Source organism: Varroa destructor, unplaced genomic scaffold (genome assembly GCF_002443255.2).
Source record: "Varroa destructor unplaced genomic scaffold, Vdes_3.0 BEIS01000004.1, whole genome shotgun sequence".
Classification (NCBI taxonomy): domain Eukaryota; kingdom Metazoa; phylum Arthropoda; class Arachnida; order Mesostigmata; family Varroidae; genus Varroa; species Varroa destructor.
This window is the reverse complement of record NW_019211457.1, coordinates 46,959,228-46,980,906: the sequence shown is the minus strand read 5'-3', so window position 1 is coordinate 46,980,906 and position 21,679 is coordinate 46,959,228. Positions and strand designations below refer to the sequence as shown.

Here is a 21,679-nt window from a genome sequence, read left to right as displayed (position 1 = left end):
TCTGTACTGTTGTATATACACGTTTTATACAACTTTCGTATCTCCTCGGTTGCACATATGCACATTTATCTGGGCGCGCTTCACGGTAGGGTGTTGGTGGCCTCTGTACCTGACTGTGTTTTTTAATACAATGTCTGCCCTAGCAAATTGTTTCCTCGCAATATTTTGACAACTCCTGTTACGAGATAATTTCGTATTAATTCCAATATTTTGCATTCTTCAGGCAAAACATGAACTAACTATGAGATGAACTTTCGCCGAAGTGAAAACCAACACAAGCGAGTGGCCTGCTCGTAGCCTTCAACTTTCTGGCTAATCGATAAATTAACATATCAATTAACAAATTCGTGACCGAAAACTGTATATTCATACATCATACATTTTTAAATTAGCTATTCTTGGGACAACCGCGCTTATCGCTAACCAATCAGCAGGCCACACACACATACACAAACGCACATATCCGCGACGGCTGAATGACCTGTCATCGACGGATAAACGAGTTCGCTATACGAATTCCGACTCCCCCTCACTTACCCCCGGGGATCCCATTATCCCGTTTAACGGCTTTCCAGCACGTTCCCTATTTACAACAGCCATCCAGCACCCATTCACCGACTTATATATATATATATATATATTTATATTTATATATTCATGTTTGTCCTCGCCATTCTCTCCAGGTTCTCCTTACAGCGCGTCGCTGCTGATGCGCCTTATATCTCGAGTTCGCCAGTCTGGGCCGTTTTCCGACCGCCAAGTTAGTACACTTCATATCTCTGTTCATCGAACAGTTTTCCTCCATTTCGCTCTATTTCTCTCGCTCTCTTACAATTACTGTTAATTTTTTCTTTTCCAGGCCGGCTTACAATGTACACTATATTTACACATATAATTAATAATAATAGATAATAGTAGTTTTATATATATATATATATATATATATAATATGTAATAATAGTAGTATCTCTTTGTAATAATAATAATGTATTTTGTTTGCTGTCCTCCGCGTCCCAGCGCCGGGACACGTTTGCTCCGTATATATATATGTTGATGTATATATAATGTGTGACGATCTGCATGACACCTGTCAGTACCCGCGCTCCATATATTATTATGTATTCAGACGGCAAAAGCAATCGCCTCTGTTTTATCAGGATAAATTGAGCCAGTCATTGCATTAATATGTCAAGGTCAAAGTTTGTTAGGAGCTACTTCTATTCCATCATTTCCCGTTATTTCTCTATCCGCCAGAGATGAAGCAAGCTCAGGAGCGCGACGACATTCGCGGTGCACGCACATCGTACGTCCGTTTTCTGTCCCGTTTATGAATAGTATACAGATGCTGATCGGTTGTTACTGTTGCAATGTAATGTATTATGTTGTGATATATGCATCAATGTGTAATTGCCAAGATCGTCATGGATGTTGTTCTCTGCACGTCTCTTCAAAGAGTTGAATATAGGGGCTATTTGCAATGACGTTCTAACGTTGAATGAGTGTATGACGGCTACGTGCGTTGAGTAGTTCTGATCCTTCGTCTCCCACCAGGATTCGACCAGGACTTTCGAGACGTGGTTTTCTGTAGCTTCGATCAACCGATAGGTTGAATTTATTTTTCGTTCTTTCTTTAGTTTTTTTTCGTGTTTTCATCTTTTGTGATCACGCACGTAAGTCATCTGTATAACATTTTCTCTTTTAGTCTCACCTTCTTTCACCCTTTTATCTTCTTCGTATTTCCCTTCGACCTTCGCCCTTCATAGCATCCAGCATTGCGAACCTGGTTCCTTCTCGTTATGTACATAATCGCCTGAAGGGTGTGTTCGGCCCCCAGTTGACTGGAACCGTTGCCTGTGGGTAGGCATAAGTGTTTCATCTGCCGAATAGATTACATACACTGGCAGAACTCCGAGTCCTGAGTTGCTGACCATGTTACTGTCGTGTATTGTTCATCGTGTTGTTACAGCTAACATACGTTCCTGTACCGCACGTTGCTTTCTATCCCGTTGATTTCTCTATTTGTCGATCATAACCAGCTTTGCCACTATATTGTTTTCACCACCATCGTTCCTCAGCATCGTCGCCATCATCTACTTTCGTGTCGTAATTGCTACTACTATCTATAGCTTTCACTGCAATTTATTTCAATTTGTCGCTGTCGCTAAAACCTTGCCATCTTCCGAAGTTTTAATAGTAGCCTGGTTTGTATCCGGCGCTCGCTCCGCTGGTGTTCGTGCGAGGCCTTGTCGGCGGTAAAGGACCAGATGCTTTGAAGCCACGCGCTGCGGTGCTGCCCGTTGAAGCGCCCACACTGAGTGGATTCAGTGGGCCAGCTTGTTTTGCGGTCATACCTGGACATAATGGCTGACCGCTGGCTGGCTGGGGCACGTAGTAAACCTGCTGAGGTCCGTTGGGCGTCTGCACGGTTGCTGTCGGAAAGCTATTGGCGGCTCCGTGCGGTGTATAGCTACCGGGAGTCACAACAGTAGGCGCTGCGGAGGACGACGCACCAGCGCCGCCAAGGCCTTCCAGATTGTCGTTAGGCGCCAGAAGGCCAAACTCACGTCGCAGACGTTGCGTAAGAGGTTCGCGCCGCTTTGGTACGGGTGGATCCACCAGTGATACCGCCGATGTGCCGCCATCTCCAACGTGATGATCTCGATCTCGCTCTGGGGTGTCCGGGAACAGTGCCGACTTGTGCAGTGCCGACGAGCCACTCGCCGATAGACTTAGGAGCTGCATGGGCGGCGCCGTTACTGCGGCAGGCAGACCTAAGCACGCGATACGAGGCGCAAGAACGAATTGCACAATAACATTACTAACAGATATACTTCGCACGCAGGCACGGAAATAGTTATCAGAAGCCACGAAATCTACCGAGCCAAGACACTGTCTAGCGGTTATTTTGGTGCTTTCAATCCTCCATAACGCAAACGTCAAATTTAACGTTAAGTTTCAATAATGTCAAACCTCACAGTTCTTATCAATCGAAGTTTGTCTTAACCAGACAGTAACTATACTTACTAGACCGAATAGTGGATGGGAGGTGTGAAAGAGGACTAGTTGGATCCGAAATGCTTTTGCTACGCGACATCGGCGAAATGGGGGCTACTCCCGCGGTCTTAACCCCTGATCCGGCTCCACCAGCGAGCTTGGCAAAGCTGCCAAGTAGCTCTTTTGAGATAGGCGCCAGCTTGATAGGCCCTGAGCTAATAGGAGAACGTAGAAGGCTGTTGTTGTTGTTGTTGTTGTTGGTAGTGGGAGGTCCTGTCAAAATAGGCGGACCAGGCTCTGACCGCTGCCGTTTAAGGTACTCCGATAGGCTGAGACGCTTTTTCCGGTCACGAGCTGGTGCAGGCACGACAGTAGCAGATTCTGTGAGCTGCGCCTGTTGGGTTGTCGGTGAAGGTGTAACGCTCACAGACGACGGTGCTTTCAGAGCCTCGGAAGGTGGAAGGCGAACCGGTGCATCAGGGAGACGTCCATCAGAGTGCCCCTCGTCAGCCGTTGCCGACATATCATCGTTTTCCATCTCGTCCAGGGTGGGCGTAGTCGCCCCATCCATCGCCACACTTTCCTCTCCATCGCAGTCCGTTGCCTCGTCGCCTCCGGACGCCTCTGTATTACCAAGTGTAAAAATAATTGACATTAGCGGCTGATTTACGATAATACTTCAAATGAAATATACATATAGACGCACTTAAGCTTTTTTGGCACGACCGTATATATTCTCGAGTACTCTTTCAAAACCAAGAACTCCGAAAAAAATTAGTGGTAAAAGCTTACCGGATATTTGGGCAGGCTGCTCCCATGACGAATCACTTGCGGTTGTTGTTGCCTTTGGGGGCTCCACTTCCGTCTCCTCAACGGGCCGCTCCCCTTTGTCTTCCGAAGTGCTTTCAGTGCTGGCACTGTTCACTTGCGCCTCGACCACGCGCGCCTCTGTGATCGCCGGTAGAATAGAAACATGCTCTTGCTGTTGTTGGGAAGAGAGATTACTGTTGTCAGTTGTCTCGTGAAGTTCGCCCTCGGTCTCGCTGGTTTTCGACAAGGTCGGTGAGCTGGCTTGCGATTCTTGGGCCATGCCGTCTGTGCTCGACGCTGACTTGGGCTCCTCAACAGGTTCGTCCACCGAGCTCCTTTCCTTTGAATCCCGGCTACCACGCTTCTCGTCTTTGCGCTCCTTGCGGTGCTTCTCCTTTTTGTCCTTTACGTTTTTATCCTTCGGTCGACAATCCTCTTTGACTAAAGCGCGCGAAAATGGATCAGCAGTTTCGGGGGCTACCGTGGCCACGGCCGTCACTACTGTTTCTCTTTCGGTGGTCCTTTTCAAGTCTTTCTTTGAGGACGACGTTTCCTTCGGCTTCGGTGATCTACTCTCTTTTTCTTTCGGAGATTTTTGCTCCTTTTCTCTGATCGACTTGGATTCTCTATCCGACTTGTTAAGTGGTTTATTCGTCTCTCTGACCGACTTTTTGTTCTCCCTTACATCCTTTTCCTTTGGCAGATCCTTCGGTGATTTTGGCTCCTTAGGCAAAAGTACCTGGCAGGTCTTTGAATCTTTATTAATTTTATCCCTTGAATCCTTAGCATTGGTGTCCTTTTCTTTTGACATCTTATGCTCCTTTTCCTTCACGCTAGACTCCTTCACTTCGGGTTCGTTAGCGAACTTAACCTCTTTCTCCCTTTTCAGATATTTATCTTTCGCCGCTGTCTGCCGCTGCTTGCTGGTTTCACTTTCTTCATCTAAATTGTCACTGGGGTCGTTTGGCCAACTCTTTGCTTGTACGCCTAAATCAGTGGACTCTTCGGACGGTTTCTTTTTGAGTATGTTTATGTCGGTTGCGGTGTCGGCCTTTGGTGGTTCAAAAATGCCCAATTTGCAGAACACCTCATTCAGCTCTGACGACTTGGGGGCTATTTCATCACCAAGATCTACAACCAGCTCATCGTCTTTCTCGTCATCAACGTCATCCTTCTCATCAATACTTTTGCCGTCTTTTATAATCGACACAGGACACTCTGTGAGAGTAGATTCTTTATGATTGCCTTCTTTTTCATGTTCCTCCTTGCTTGTGCTTACTTCCGGTGCGTCCTGAGTTTCTTCGCTGGCAGTGCTGACGACGGTTGGTCGCTTAACCAATGGCTCATTTTGCGTGCCGATCTGAACCACGTCGACGTTTGATGTCTCTTCATCCAATCGTTTCGGTTCTTCTTTCTCTTCCTCGTCATGTTCATCGTTAATGGACTCATGTGGGCTCCGATGGGGGGAGTCGTGAATGGGACTAGCGCTGTCCACAGACTCACGCATTAAACGGCGCTTCTTGAGCGGAGTCACGTAATCGGGACCGCTAGCATGGCCACTTTCGTGATGGTTGTCCTCCTCCAGCAATCCTGGTGCATCTGTCGTTGGGGACGCCGTCGGCAGCTGGCTTGGAAGTTGACCAATGTTGGATGGGGAGTTCGGAGCTTCAGGGGTGCTATCTCCGTCGTCACACATAGCTTGTCTTAGCCAACGTTTCTTAGCGGATCCTGCACCACAATTGCTGTTAACTCCAACGGATGGCCCGATAGGCCCACCTCCCGGACTCACCTGGCCAGTGACCGTTGTCGACAATGAACTGCTCCTCCGTAGATGGGCCATCGCGTTTGCGACGCTGTGGCTTTCCCGCACGAAGCACACCGACTCATCGCCTTTGTTGTATCCCTCCTGGTTAGGGGTGCTTGCCCCAGTCGAAGGTGACTCGCCCCCCGGAGAGGACAGCTCTGCTCCGTTATGCTTCTCCTGCAGCCAGCCCTGCATGAGCAGGCGCTTCGATTTTGCTGGCTGAGCAAAGCAATCGTTCGAAGCGTTGCTGTCCTTAGCGTTCAGCGAATTATTCGTGTCTGAGCAGCCACTAGTAGTTCTCGCTCGGCCACGTTTCATCGGCGTACCAGACGAACTTTTGCGACGGCCCTTCTTGGAACTGCTCTGCCCAGGAGCTGGGCAAGCTGCAGCGTCTCCACCGGTGGACGGAGGTCGTTTGTCCGAAGAACTTTCATTAGCTCCCACACTGGCTCCCGCTGTACGTCCACTACCGCTTGACCTACGTCTGTCATCCTTGTCCTTACCGGGCACATGTTTATGATCTTGCTGTTTCCGTTTTTGCTTTTGTTCCATTTTTTCAAATGCGCGCATGATGGCGTCGAGCTTGCGCTCTTCGCGCGTCATCTTTCGCCCAGATCCATGATCCCTCTCCTTTTCTTCACTGTGAACCGTAATCGAGTGGACGCCATCGTGGCTTGAAGCCGCCACAGCGTCCGCTTTTTCCGTCTGGACATCAAGGTCTTCGCCAACTTCCTGTTTGACGGCGACTTCGGCTGCCAACGACGAAGTTCGCCTTCGCCGAACCGCGACCGCCTTTGCGGGCGATACTGGTCGCACGACCACAGTAGAAATGCTGGTTGCTGTTTCATCTACCTCGATCATGTCATCGGTCTCGTCTATGCCAGGCTCCTTTTTCACGCTGACAGTTACACTGCTGCCTACTGTCGCCTGCAATACAGGGGTGCTTGTTTGTGATGCAACAGGACTCGACGTCGTTAACTCATTCGATTCTTTCTTCAGCTCTTTTAAATGTTCTTTTAAATCTTTCTGCTCCTTAATTTTGACAGGAGACTGTGGAACCGGTGTTACACATGACTGGGCCTGGCCTTGGTGGGCCAACTGTCCAGCCGATAAAGTAGGGTATCCTTTACTATGAATGATTGGAGTGATCGGAGAATTGGTAAGCGGAGGGGGCGAAGCGGTTCGCAGATTCACTGACGGCTTACGTTCCAGACTGAAACAAAAAAAATAATAAAAGTAATAAACATTGCAACGCATTTCATCAGAGTATTGAAATACTGGGAAAAAAATTGCCTAAATCAACGTTTCTGTGATATATAATATGATAGTAACTCATTCTACATATTAATATGCATATAGCTGTATAACACCTTTCCAAACTTTACTACAACACTACTAATCGATCGAACGTGGCTCTTCACTTTAACCGTTCGTACTCCTCAAAAATCTATACTTACAGAGCAAGCTTTTTAGGACGACTGGGAGCTGTTGGTTGAGCGGTCGGACCACCATGCTGCTGGCCATGCTGGCCAACCTGCGGGTTAACGTGCTGCTGCGGAAGCTGCCGCTGTGATGGCGGGGTTATTGTTGTCGCCGCTGCAATTGTCGCCGCCGTTGCTGCTGTTGTTGTTGCCGCCGTTGTCGTCGCGTGATGCTGTTGCTGGTGCAACTGCTGTTGCTTTGCCGGTCGACTCAGTTTCCCTGATGAAGTGGTCACACTAACCGTAGTTGCACTATTGGTTGTGTTAGATGAAAGCGTCGATGGGCTTGCTACGGACGTACCGTAGGGGCATACAGGTGCTGCCCGGCCACAGGCACACTCAACCCCCGGCGCAGGCGGCAACTCGAACGCGATCGATACCTCCTGGTCCCTCACGAGTCCGCGGGGCCCCGCCACGAGCCACAGCTGCAACAAACCGTTCTGCAGTACGTGTCTTAGTTCCGCTGTCGGTCGGCATGATCGACGCACGGCTCGCGCCTCGCTCCCGCATCGACGCGCGTCAACACAAAGCGTTTCCTCATCGTCGTCGTCGTCATCGTCATCTGCGTCATCATCGGACGATGCCGCCCCCTCTCGGCCGCCGCCCGGCTTCTGCTGCGACAGGGGACGGCCCGTTGGCGAATAAAACAACACGTGTGGCTGGGCGCGCCGTTTGTTACCATTGAACTGGTCCATGATCATAAAACGGCCACGAACCTCCGCCACTGGGTAACCTGGCTCTAGCTCTTCAATACACACCAACCCCTTCGACTCCCCCAGGTCGCATAACCTGCCCAATAAAGAAAGGAATATGAGGCCCGAACGGTGTTAAAGACTGTTAAAAAGAGGTGAATTGTACTTGGATCACCTATAATAGACCCAAGAGACTTCTCATTTACTCGAAGAAAGTAGACGAAATTTTAACCTCTACATAAATGAGTCAACCGATATTGAACTCTTAGAATTCCAAATTAGTCAACTGCTAGTTCAATACATTATTACGTACCGGTAGGGTTTAGCCGAGGACATGGCTAGTATTCTCCTAAGAAGCGTTTCTTGGGCTGCCGAGTTGCCTCGTAGTGTCAGGATCTGTACTTCGGGGGTGTACTGATTGATTAGCGTTTCCTCGTAATAATCGTCATGGTGTTGCCCCTTTCGTCTATGGGCACCGACCATCGGGTGACCAACTTCGCTATCGCCTACGTTATCTACATCATCCTCTTCATCGTCGTCATCGTCGTCAACAAGCGGCAGGTTGTGATGGAAGCCCTTGCCGCTTTGTGGGCCCCCTTTGTCCGTTCCACCAGCTCCGCCACTGCGCAGCTTCGCCAAAGCTCCCTGAGCAAGCAGCTTCCTCTGAGCAGTAATTTTGCCATTCTTGAGACCTGCACGATTTTGCGACTTGCCCCCTTTTGACGTTTTGCCGGGACTTGTGGCTGTCGAGCTGGGTGACACATGAGGCGATGACAATGGCGACTTCAAGTTCCGCGGACACTTTTCTTTCATTTCCTTCATCTTTCCTTTAAGGTTCCCAGCTCCACGACCACGAAGACCTTTGAGAAGTTGTTGTTGTTTCGTTTTTAGGAACCGCCGATTGAAATGTTTTTTAGCTAGGCCATTAGGCAGGTTGTTGAGTTCCGACATGCCAACATCGAGGAAACCATTCGTACTGCACGCGTTTAAATACCAACAGACAGAAAATAACAATTAGTCAGAAATTCATAAATATACAATTAAAGCAGGTATGTCACAATATTTTAGATAGCCCGGCAAAGTTGTTCTAGCCTTTCAGCATTAGTTTAGCGTTTCACTTACTTATGGTCTTCAGTCTGTCCTGAGGAAGTTGTTCCAGGTGAAACTCTGGGAGACATTCCTGAAACATCTGCTGTATCACACCCATCACCGCCCCGCAGCGGAGACAGTTTGTCCTTTTTGCGAATCTGTAATGTTTTCGCACGGTTCCGATCCACTTTCCGGGGTACACATAACTCACAGTAATATGTGTCAGGTATGTGGTTTTTGTCAAGACCCATACACTCGACATGCTGCCAAACTCCACAACCATCGCAGCAGATCATATATTCGTCATCATGATTAAACCCGCTGTAAACATATAGAATAAAAGGTGAAATTAATAAACCTTAATACATACACACATACATATAACTTATGTTAAAGAATACATATAAAAACATATACAATTTAAAGAAACGACGACCCATATGTATTGGACCCATTCTACAAATGTGTAACTATAATAAAGTTATAATAACAGTGATTCTAGAAGTATTATAGGTACTCGATTAGCAGAACGTTTTGTATAATTGCGTATACTTACCAAACGCATCTCGTGATGCTTTCTTCACCTTCAGCCCAGTCTTGCCTGTCTTTTCTGTTCGGTTCGGAATGAGCTTTCGTCGTTGCGTGACGCGTGTTCTCATGTCCACTGTGTGTCGCTGGATGCCTTGCACCCACTTCTGTTGCGTCGATTCCACTTGCGGACGCGATTGTTCGACCCTCCCGACTTTGCCGTCCCCCAACTTTCGCCGACTCATGGAGTACCTGCGTAGTAGCTTCTTTTTGAGCCGACAAGTCCAGCTCTTTTTTCCGCCGCTTTTTCTGTTGCCTAAGCAGGCCCTTTTGTTCTCTCACTGTTGGACCCATCCCGCCGCCTCCAGCCGTACTGGCACTTTTTGCCGTCACATCGCTGTGTGCCCCTGAGATAACACTGGCGGCAGACTCACGTTTCTGGGGTATCGTCACCGTCGACGACGTCCGAACACCCCCAGCATGGCTACCTATACTGTTGTTGTGGTTGTTACTGCTGCTATTATTGCCGATATTATTATTGAGGCTCCCTCCTGAGGTGGTAATGTCGCGGGCGGAGGCTACCGCACTAATCGTTGCAACCACTGATGCTGCACTGCTTGCGCTTATCGAAGAACTCTTCGTCGAGCCGTGCTGTTCCCGTGGTGTAGTGACATGCTGTTGATGGTGGGGATGGTGAACAACGCTATGATTTAGAGAGGCGGTTGCCGCTGTCGTCGTATTTGAACTCGCCGAAGACAAATGCGACTGTTGTGGGGAAAGCGTAGAAGCTCGGGCTCCCCGACCCCCCAGCCCGCCTGTATGATGTGACCCAGCAGTTGTGGAATGGACCTGTACAGTATGGCTATGGCTATGCGCATTTGTGCCTTGTCCATGATGCAAATGCCCATGATGGTGACTTTGGCCAGTTGCTCCGGACGCGACTGATGTCTGGGCCTGATGCGAAAAACCGGTTCCACCTGAATGCGAATGACGCTGCAGTGACGCAAGCGATGACAAAGCGCGCTCATCCTCGAATGCCACCCGTGGCGAGAAGGGAGGGGGCGGCGAAGCTGGAGGCGTAGGCGGTGGAGGCGCGCCATAGTTATGGTCCTGATAGGGCAAACCTATATGAGCTTTGCGCGGTGTAGGCGTCGGGGCCGGCTGGTGGTGATTCGTCGTCCCATAATTGTAAAATCCTTCTAGTGAAGCTGCCCCGCCGCGTTTACTTGTCGGTTGGTTTGCAGCACCAGCTAGAAGTGCCAGACCGCTTAGATTCCCTGCGCTACCAGCAGACGGGGCAGGTGTATTGACAGCGGCTGCGGAATGAACCGCTGTCGCTTTAGATTTATGGTGGTTCAGCGAGTACGCGCCTGGAAGCGAAGCGCTTCCCGCATTTCCACCAGCACTTGCTACATTTCCGCTTGCTGGATGACCACCTGTCGTCGTTGTTACTGTCGCTGTTTGTTGTTGCGCCGCAGCGGCAGCTGCAGCGGCCGCCTGATGCGCCTGACTCTGATGTTGCATTGTGTTATGGCAATAGAGCAGAAGCGCAGCAGCCGCCTCCTCGTCGTCCGTGGGGGCCGCAAACGTCACCGTTTTCGTTACGCCTGGAGCTCGCGCACGTCGCGCCGCCTGACCCTGGCCCGGTGGCTGCTTCTGCTTTTGCTTCGGCAATTGCTGCTGCTGCGGTTGTTGCTGCTGCTGTGTTTGAGCCTGATGCGTCTGTGGATGGGGGACAGCAACCCCATGGTGATGGCCTCCTATCGTATGTTGTTGCTGACGATGATGGTCGCCCACGGTGCTGACACTGACACTGCCGATTCCGGCGCCATGGGGATGGTGATTTGGATAGTGCGAGCTGTGCTGATGTGGTCCAGCGGTTAAGCCGGCTGTCGCTGCTGCTGAGACGGTGGACGCTCCCGATAACGTCGACGCCGTGGTCGTGTGGAGATGATTTGTCGCCGCTGCCGAAACTACATGTGTTGTTACACCTTGATGTTGCTGCTGTACAGGGTGATGAGGGTGATGAGGGTGATGATGGTGTTGCTGCTGCTGTTGTTGTTGTGTGTTATGCGAATTGTTGTTAAGGTGATGCAAGGGAGATGGTCGGAACGAAGGACCTTGTCGGTGCTGCGTCGGCGTCACATGGTGACGTTGCTGCTGCTGCTGCTGTTGAAGCAGTCCCGTTGTAGTTGTAGTACTGTTACTGTTATTACTCGTTGACGAAGCCGACAATGTTGTCGTCGCGTGTTGGTGGTGATGATGGGCTTGGTGCTGCTGTTGATGCTGTTGAAGAGAGGCAGATGTTAGCTGTGTGGTGCGCTGAGCGGGATGCAGCTCCGCTGTGTTTAGCGCTCGTCGTGGGTTTTCAAGCTCTGTCTCGCCATCGGAATCTGGCAAAGGCTCCTTCGATGAACTCGACAGTGTCTCCTCGGTGTCATCGCTATGATGACCAGCATCATCGTCAAATCCACCAACACCGACAGCTGTCCCAGTAACCGAAGCTGTTGCCGCACCAACAACAACCCCAACACCTAAACCTGCCCCGCCTCCTAAACCGATTACGCGACCCCCAAGTCCATGTACAACTGCTGCTGTTGCTCCACCTGCCCGTTGATGATGTCCACCACTTAAATGGACACCTGGCGGTTCCCGGCCACCGCCGCCAGCGCCTGTTACCGTGGGCCCATGGTGCTGCTGTTGTTGGTGATGAAGTTGCTGCTGTTGCTGCTGCTGATGTTGCTGTTGATAGTGAACTTGTCCTAAGGACCCCCCGGCTATTGGTGGCCGTACCGTAGCACGGCGGGAAACGGTGACCCCCTCACGCCGGATTCGCCGCAGCTCCTCATGTTCTTCATGGGGAAGCAACGGCGGCGTGGGAAGAGCTGATGTTGTCGACGTAGCAACAGCAACCCCCGGGTGAAGCGGGTTGCCTAAACTTGTCATAGCTCCGCTTTGGCCACCTCGGGCTGCTGACCGGTTCCCTGCGGCAGGCCGCCGTTGTCTTGCTGTTCCCCGCTTCCCACCGCGCCCTGTTGGGTCCTTTCTGTCGTTCGTATTAACCGATCAACTGACAATGTTGAGCTGGGCTCCGAGCTGCTAGTCACAACCGCGACGTGCTGCTCTTGATCAACAGACGCACAGCATCGGGAAAGATACATCTTAAGTTACAGTTCCTGTAGAATAAAAAAAAAAAGAGAACATCGCAATTAGAAAAAAGTCTGAGAAAGAAAAGAATGGCTTAATACGTATGCATAAACACAATCATATTCAATTAGTAGATTGTAGAGGAATCATTAACAGAATAGTGATCACCCTTCCTGAAACTGGGACCTGTGAGACTACGCCTGAGTTCTTAAAATACAGACTGTGCAACAGTCGTATTTATTACTCGAAAATTTTTTACTCGCGTCGAAATTATTACTTCGGCCTAGCTATTATCATATTTGGATATTCATTTACTATTGAAAAGCATAGTGTCCTACGAATTCCGTCAAAGTTCGACGTCAGTAGCTGCCAATATTTCGTTAACTAGGTAAACGAAGGATAGTACCGTTATTGAGTAGGCTAACACGAAGGCCATGTGACCGGATAATGCCTGCACTGCTGATAGATCCTTTTCTCTGTAGGACCCGACAGATGCAGAAAACCGTCAGCTGTTATAGACGTGCTCAAGTGTCAGTCGAACAGTACTCTTCTATATCGCTCAAATACGTCACCTTTTCGACGTGACATTTCAGATTGATTTCTGCTCAGTTATCTCATTTTTTGATTTTTTTTTAGATTACCAATGTAGTGTTCAAAGGAAATTTGCTTCTGAAATAAATAAGTTGCCTGTACATGAAAGAGTCGAACAGGTAAGAGCGGTAATTGAATTTTCCTTGGAAAGCGTCGTCGGATCAACTGCGACAATTGCATTGATTTCAACAGACCTGGTGGTCAATTACTAGGTAGAATCGGTCATTATAATTTCTAGAAACATCTTTTTGATTTATTCATTCACAGTTTAGTGTTTGGTAGAAAGCTTGTTCCTATGCAATCGTTGGCTCAATGCAAAAGCCGGGAAGAACCCCGACATGTGAACTGGAACAAAGCGGCACTGGCCAAACGAACAGAAAAAAAGCTGAAATTTCTTCTGCGCCTCTCATCCACAAGCCAACCCGTAAGCATTTAAGAACATGTTTTCCCTCCGAGGTTTTTGCTTTCTCAGTTTGTTGGTTTCATCTTTTTTGGCAAAACTATCCGATCGCAACGCCAATACCATTACCGACAGGTTGATTATAGAGACTGTACCATATCTTCTTATGCCGCACAGATCAATGCAGCGTACAGCGAACGAACTTTCGTTACAGTTTGGCCCGCTTTAACCGCAAACAACCCTATTATTGTTGTTGTTAGGGCTAACGACAAAGCGAGAACAGTTGACCTTTGTAATATATCAGTCGTACCACACGGCACGGTGATGCAGGACAACCTGCAGTTGTGATAACGATACATTGCACCCAAACACGTCATTTCAGTAGCAGTAACTTTCATTTTGGATCAGCAGTTCGCATTTAATTGGGTCTGTTGCCCGCGCTCAACATCCTGCTTATACAGCCTACAGCTGCAGGAACTTTGCCATAGGACGGATATAGACGAAGACGACGGCCTTATTGCCGCTGAAATCAAACAACCACAAAGTATACTATGGTGGTCCTTATGAATGACTATGCAAGCCTGTTTTTTTTTTTTTTTTTATCTATTCCTACCGATAGACAACTGTTATTCCGATTTCCAAACAATCTAGAGCAACGTACACTGATACCCGGTCAAACAGACGGACAGTGCCGTCGCCCTTGCGGCCCCGGTAGAATCGTCAGCAACAATAACAGCCGCAGAAACGACATGAACATCGGCAGATATTGTTAAGAAGAGCCCAGCAAATCCAACACTGCCGCGAGTTACCCCCACCCTGTTTTCCATAGCCGCTCTGTTTTGAGAAATATCCATCGAATCCAACAAAATGCTTTGCGAACTGAATGATCACTGTTGCACATTCTAAATCAACGAACAACCAGCAGACGGTACAACGTGACACAATTATTATTTAAGTTAGTAGGAAAGTGATATATTTCGGCAATATTGGTTAACCGATCGTACACGTATGCCAGTAGTCTGCATATCTATACGTTTTGTTTGTGTATTCTTAAGCTATGGTGAAACTCACGACACATTCAGTTGCCATCACCACCACAAAACATAATATGCATTGATCAGCGCGGATAGCTCCAAAAGTGATGCAATGCGAAGCCGCGCGGGCTTGGATACCGCCGTTGAGCTCCATAAAGACTCGTTCCTTTTCGAATACAGTCCTCCACGCTACTAGTAGTGGTAATAATAATGGTACGCAGGAGACACGTCTTGTAGGCTGTGTCGTTCACGTCATGCATGTAACGTGGGCGACATAGTCCGAGTGTCACAAGCAAGAATAGCTACCCGCATGGAATAATTAAGATGACAATATTTAGATCGATAATAAAACAAACGGATACGATAACGTGACTTTCGTTTTTCATTTCGTCAGAAAGAATTATTACAGACAATTCTCTATAGTTACGTATCTCGGCTCGATTTCATGACACAATTTGATAATTTTACAGACAAAAAAGTCACAAAAAAATGATAAACAAAATAAAATATCGGGAACATTTCCAGTAAATGTTCCCGATACAGATGTATCTGAAACATTTACTGGCTATAGCTGTCTTTTTTATGTGTTCTCTAATTTATATCAATACGTCTTGGACGTTAGATTTAGATAGATCTTCGTCAGTCAACTAATTCGCTTTATTACGTAATTGCCGTAATGAAGTAATTTAAAAATAAAGTATCAAGTGGTAAAGTTCTCCCCAGTTAATTTATGCATACAGTTTACTCATATATACCCCAGGTTCCATATACCAACATCTTGCACCAGTATGTTGTTGATAAAACGCTATAAGCGATGAAAACTTCGAGAGGACTTCATCATGGAAAAATCTTCCCTGAGCCACCCATTTCGGCTTAGTTGCAATAACAATACACCTTTTGCCTTAATCGTATCGCGCAGGTAAGAAAGGATTGATTACTCGACCGCCGCGAATACACTACGACTATTTTCTATAAAACAATTGCTTCTACACGCTCAACATGTGAAGCACTCCCGCGCAGAACGAAGGAATACGCCGGGCTGACCCCAACTTTTCTTCTATGGCAGCGACTTAACTGTGTAGTGGTATAAAGCGCAAACACATCTCACAGGGTTATCAGCTTTATTTGCTTCCAATGGTGCTGCTTTCGACATCACCCACCGGTGGCTTCATTTCGTATGACTTCACGAGTAACCAACACAATATTGCCACCATGCCAATTATCATGATCAGCATCACCACCACCGCTGTTGTTGTTGTTGTCGTTGATGTTGCTGTTGTTGTTGCTGCTGCCGCCGCCATCAGCACGACTACTACCATCAGGTCATAGACGACGCTGTCCCAATCCTGCCATCATCTTCCACTTTAGTAGTACTTTTTATCCTCTCACCAATCGACGTTATTGTCGTCTCTAGCCGTTGTCGTAATGTATTATACCATTAAATCCACAACCCGAGCGGCATTGGTCTACCATCCATTTATTCGTCCCTGTTTTCGTTGCCATCAACCAACTAACCAACAATCTATGCTATATATAAATCTGTTGACATCGTTCGTTTTGAAGTCAGTAGTCGTCGCCGAATGCTGTTGGTGTTGGTTGTCCAGAACTGCTGCTGCTGGTGCTCGATACAGAGGCAGCAGCAGCAACGACGACGGTGGCGACCGCATCAGCAAGCTCAGTCGACGCCGCAAAAGCGGCTATCGGTCGTCTCGTTCGTTCATCTGTTGATTCGTTTGCTCTTTCACTAGTGGTCTACCCGGCCGTCCGACTAGCCAGCCATCCGTTTCTCAGTCCACTCTGTCCCATCGTCGTCGTTGACGTCTGCTGCTTTCCGGCTCTTGTGAGCGCGAGTCGCTATAACATCGTCGTTTATGTTTGTAGCTGGTTTGACTCGTTCGGCTCCCCGCCACTAACATTGTCGGTCACTCGCGGTTCCCGCGACGACACGGCCCAAGAGGACGTGCGACAGAGTCAGTCACTGGTATGCAGATATACATTTGTGGTAGTACTAGCTTGTTTGGCTCTTTTATTCTCTCACCAATTCAGCAGCAGCTGCTGTAGTAGCAGCATAAGCAACCACAGCAACTGAAGTAGCGTAGTAGCGAGAGGCACTTCACCGTTGCTGCCACTGCCGTCGACGTCGGCGGCCCGCACTCCCTCAGAAAGCCGCGACTGCCATCAGAGCAGCAGCAACCCAAACAGCAGCAGTGGCATAAACTAGCACAGCTCGGTATCGGCTGCGCTTCTTCTCCGACGTCGCGACCCAGCTTACTGCTCTACCCGGCGGTCAGAACTTTCTTTCCGCACTTGTTATCTATTATTGTTACCAGCAGTCGCATGTCAAGCAGCCGTCTAGGCTAAACACCTGCCATCGGCTTTCTCCTTCCAAAGCTTCCTACTCGATGACGACAATGCTATAATGCCTTTTGCTGGATAGAATCGTGATGGTGGCGCTAGTGGTATTTTTGCAGCAGCAGGAACAGTAATAACCGTGATAAAAGTAGTCTTGAAGGTACTGCTGTTGCCGGTGCAGCCGCTGCGACTCGTCGGGATTTTCTGTGTCGAACTCTATCTGTCCGCCATCCGTCGCCAATGTGTACGAAGCAAACTGAAGCGGACAACCAACAACTACTTAGGCTCGTCGACAACAACTAAGACGGCGGTACCCCGCACAACAATCACCGGAGCACGACACATGGCACGCAAGCCGCCGCATGACGTTCAGCATACGCAGCAATGTTTTGTGTTCGTTCCCTCCCACTCTCTTAGTTCCCCTACCGCGGCGCCCTCCTTCGCACCACACAGCCGTAGTAACTCCGACGGTCGTGGCAAGCATCGTCGACACACACGACGCCGACAAGGCCTAACACAAGCAAGCAAATGAATGGTAAAACTTGTGTACCGATTGCATATTAGCACCAAAAGCGACATCATACATCTCTTCTATTAGTTCCATTTTACTCTCTGAGCGCTCGTTTCCATGTGGGTCTATCTTCCTCTTTCTGAAGAGTTGAACCAACTACGAAACTTCGTTGAACAGCGGCACCGATGGCAGCAGCGGCGGCTGAACGCGACGGAATGGTAAAAGACAGAGGCGTAGATAAGCGCCGTGGCACTTTCAGTGGTACGCCGTCCTTTACTCGTTTAAGTTGCTCATGTCACAGTTGTTAAAAGAGTCGCTTCAGTTGGGGAAACTTACTGACAGGGCATTGCGGCTGATACTACCGCCGAAAATCGTTGGTCCACTTAAGTAATTGAATAGAGATGTCGTTGCCCCAGTTGCGGCCGCTACCCCCGAAGAGGCAAACACTCGGGCTTGTCTACCTCCTTTTTTCTACAACATCTCCGCCCCAGCAGCAGCAGTTAGCAATAAAGCTAAATTAGCAATAAAGCTAAAGACTAAATTATCGATGTACGACAAACGGATGTATTTCAATAAGATGCATATACACACACACGGTAGAAAAGAATACCAAAAGCAAAAAATATAGGGAGAATGAAAGGGCCAGGAAAATCGGCGTTTTTTGCTGTCGCTTTGAGAAGGCAAGGAACAAGAAGTTTCTGCTACGGAAACAGGATATTCGAGGGAAATCGAACAGGGCTTGGTGGCGTTAAGACGCGATAAAAAAAGACGCATCCAATTTCCTCGTAGTACTGTGAACTTTTAGCTCACATTGAAAAAAATAGCTTCAGTAGCTAGTTTGACTCCCGGCTGCTGCTGCTGCTGTTGTTCGTGGTGTCCAACAGCAGCACAAAACTCGCTCAGAAAATGCCGAATACTGGCTGTCAAATAGCTTGACAATATTCAATATTATTCCGTTGGTCAGAGCGACTTAGTTTCACAGGCTCAATCATTTCTCGTCCTTATTATTGTGCGCGTTTGTGTATACGCGCTTGATCTTAAGAGAAAAGTTAATACGAAATCGACTGCTTCGCTCAATCTAGCAATTTTTTGTCGGCTTTCTATCGATTTGTCCGATCTCTACCGCCGATAAGGACAATGAAAGCTAATGTCGGTCAGAACTATCCGTTCTTGAACGGATTCTTGAACCCAGAACTATCGTTTTGGTTCAGCAACGCTAACTCAGGCTAAACTGCCTATTATCGACACTGATTTACATCGTTGTTTTTGTGCCGCTGCTACTTCTACTCTTGCACACAGCCCTTAGTGTATATCCATTCATAATGCGCGGGTTCGTGTACTTTTCCATTCAATTTCACATAATCGTGCCACCCGCTTCGCAATTGCCGGGTTCCGTCAACGAACTGCACCCCTCTCACTCTTCCGAATCGTTGTCGCGACAATTATCACATCAGCATCGTCTGCAACAGTCGTTATGTGCGCCAGTAGTGGCACAAATGAAAGCTTACGTTTGTGGTTGTTGTTATACAGCCGACTAATGATAGCTCGTTGTGTCTATCATTTCCTATAATAATTGAGTAGTTTCGTCGATTTGTTATAGCCTGACAGTCGGTCAGCCACCTCCAGCTCCGTGGTTCGTGTTGATATGGTTTCGCTTGACACCCGCGTTAGATAGCAATCGAGAGCAAATGTTTCGACGTCCTTGCTAAGTTGCTACCGCCAGTGACAACAGCCAGTGAGTTAGTAGGGCCGCCCGCTATCGCAGGCAGGCGGGTGGGCGGACGTTCGGGCGCGGTACTGGCGGACGCTTTCAGGTCTTCTCATTTCCTTTTTTCCAGCTCTCATCTTTCCGACGATGTAGAGGTATCAAGAAACTAGACCGTCACGATCAGCAGAAGCGGCCCAACCGTAACCGCTCACAGCTGCGACAGCAATAGAGGTCGCTGCCGACAGACTTAGCATAGACACACGCACCTTGCCATGGCGGTCCACACGCAGCAGACGCACACAGTGTCTAGCGTAATAGCGACGGCTATTACCCGACGGCTAACTACCCGATACGCTTCCAGTGCCGCTGACAACACGTAGGCTTGTAATAATAGAACTAGTAAAACTAGTGGCCAGGTAGTCAGTCGGCGGTGCTTGGCCGTCGCGTTGCAGGGGCGCGCGCATAATCTACCTGGTGACAAGGGCGGACTTGCGGTTGTTGGACACACGGCAGACTCGACGCAAGCTCCACACATACACGTCAAGTGGACAAATGGCACCACCGGCGACAATAATCAAAAAGGACGCACTATGTTTTCGGGATCGATTACTGCGTTCACCGCAGCAAGAAAGAGCAGTAGTAGCAGGGTGAACAGCTGCTAGATGGCAGCATCGCGGTGAACAATCGATAAACGATTACGTAAGCTGGCCAAGCAACAATAACGGCAATCAATCGCGCATCCCCTCCTCATCAATGTTAGATCGTTCATCGAATTGAGGAGAAAAAATGGCAGTTAAAGAACCGACATCTCTATCAGTCTTCCAGTCACACTATAAACAAACGCAGCAACAGCGGCTGATGATAGTGATTATGATGAGCCTCGGTAAATAACAGCATAAAGGTCGATACTACAACAGTAATATATAGAACTAAATTTACATACACTTTTGATTTCTACTGTCACTACAAATGATCATATCTTTCTCCCGTACAAAACCTGCTGAGGTTGCAGGTTAGAACAATGTGCAAACTAGGGCTGCTGCACAAATGGCACAAAGGCCAATTTTAAAAAGTTTACTGTACAAGTGTTTTGTTTTACGTAAAGCAATTCGATATTTCAATATGCACAATAATCAAATTCTGGGACCTTCCTAGGCTTCACACCAGAACCTCACTGATCCGTGAATTCGATCAGGTGAATTCGATCAGTAGATGAATAGTGTAATGCATAGGTGCATATACGTTATATAGAAACGTAATTTAGTAACAGCTACATTTTCGAATGACCTATTCGTACGCGTGGCACATGTAGAGACACGTTTGGATCTGTCTTGTCAGCTTTTGCCGCTCCGTTTAAACCTATTAATAGTATCACAGATAACGGTCCGTTCACTTCATCTTTATGACCAATTGCACCCTCCCCAATCCAAGCACCTGAGATTGTTTCAAAGCTGAAAGCATTGCCGTGTGTTTAAACAGTTCTCTTTCAATAAAATTTGGATTCGATAAATCAATCTTGCAAATCATTGTTAGCGCTCTGTGAATGCTTAAAATATAGGCTAATCACAAATGATATTCTCGTCGCGATTCCTTGTTATTTTGGAATCAATATAACGCTGGCCGTCCGAGTGAACGATAATAGATTTTGATAATTATTAAACCTGTGCACTAAAACGAAAATATTGCACCAGACACTTTGTAGTTAAGAAAATCGATTTTAATTCTTAAAGTTCAAAAAAAAAAGTCCGCAATAGATGTGAGGAGCATAACAACTTCCATTTTAGCGGCCCTTGGCAACGCTAGCATGCATCTTTCTCATCATCAAACAGATCGAATAGCAATAACCTCTTGATCGAAATACTTTCAATTAATAATACATGCTTATTATACGCGTAACCTGCTAACAGCTCTCGATATTATTCTGATCGAACCGCTACGATTACGTTGGAGTGCATTTTTAGTTTACCGACACAAACTCAAATTGTACAAAAAATTTCTCGCAGTTCCAACCTAATCCTATCTACACGTAACACGTTCCTACTATATCGTCCTGATATAGTTGTTGAGAGCCCTTTTCCCTCAGCAGACGATTCTGAATACGCTCATTTCTGTCTGTCCAAAACAGCAGTATACTACCTGTCTGTTCCACAGCGACGATCCGCTAACTCCGATACGAATATACTGCCGCTGCCTGCTTACCCTTTTCCGGGCACAGACAATTCTCGTGCAGACGGACTCAATACGCAGACAGTTACTTCGGAGACTAAGCCGGAGTTGGCGGGTAATGCGCGCGCATCTTGCCGCAATCCCTTGTGTCTTTCCCTTCGCCCTGGTCATTATGGCCTTTATTCCCATTCGTCTCCTCTCGTACAATCCGAGCGGATCTAGTGCGCCGGGCTCGACACATTGACACTAACTAGCAGCGTCTAACGCCACCATCGTCCTAGATAAACGATATACAAAGGGATAGACTGGGAGAGAACGGTGAGGTAGCACGACACAGACGGCAGTAAGTCTTAACACAGACAGCTGTCACTT

The 21,679-nt window shown here is 48.0% G+C and overlaps 1 protein-coding gene across 5 annotated transcripts in view; it reads right to left on the bottom strand.

The window, feature by feature from the left end:
- Positions 1-9: 9 nt before the first annotated feature.
- upSET (SET domain-containing protein upSET) overlaps positions 10-21,679 on the bottom strand; it is a 28,901-nt gene continuing 7,231 nt past the window's right edge. For all 5 annotated transcript variants that reach the window (XM_022801686.2, XM_086987808.1, XM_022801690.2 and 2 more), the window contains exons 2-8: positions 9,427-12,574; positions 8,904-9,191; positions 8,095-8,757; positions 7,066-7,878; positions 3,787-6,821; positions 3,025-3,618; positions 10-2,771 (exon numbers count right to left, since the gene is read on the bottom strand). In XM_022801686.2, the coding sequence (XP_022657421.1) occupies positions 2,188-2,771; positions 3,025-3,618; positions 3,787-6,821; positions 7,066-7,878; positions 8,095-8,757; positions 8,904-9,191; positions 9,427-12,344 (8,895 nt within the window). In that variant the 5' untranslated portion in view covers positions 12,345-12,574 and the 3' untranslated portion in view covers positions 10-2,187. The remainder of the gene's footprint in view (positions 2,772-3,024; positions 3,619-3,786; positions 6,822-7,065; positions 7,879-8,094; positions 8,758-8,903; positions 9,192-9,426; positions 12,575-21,679) is intronic.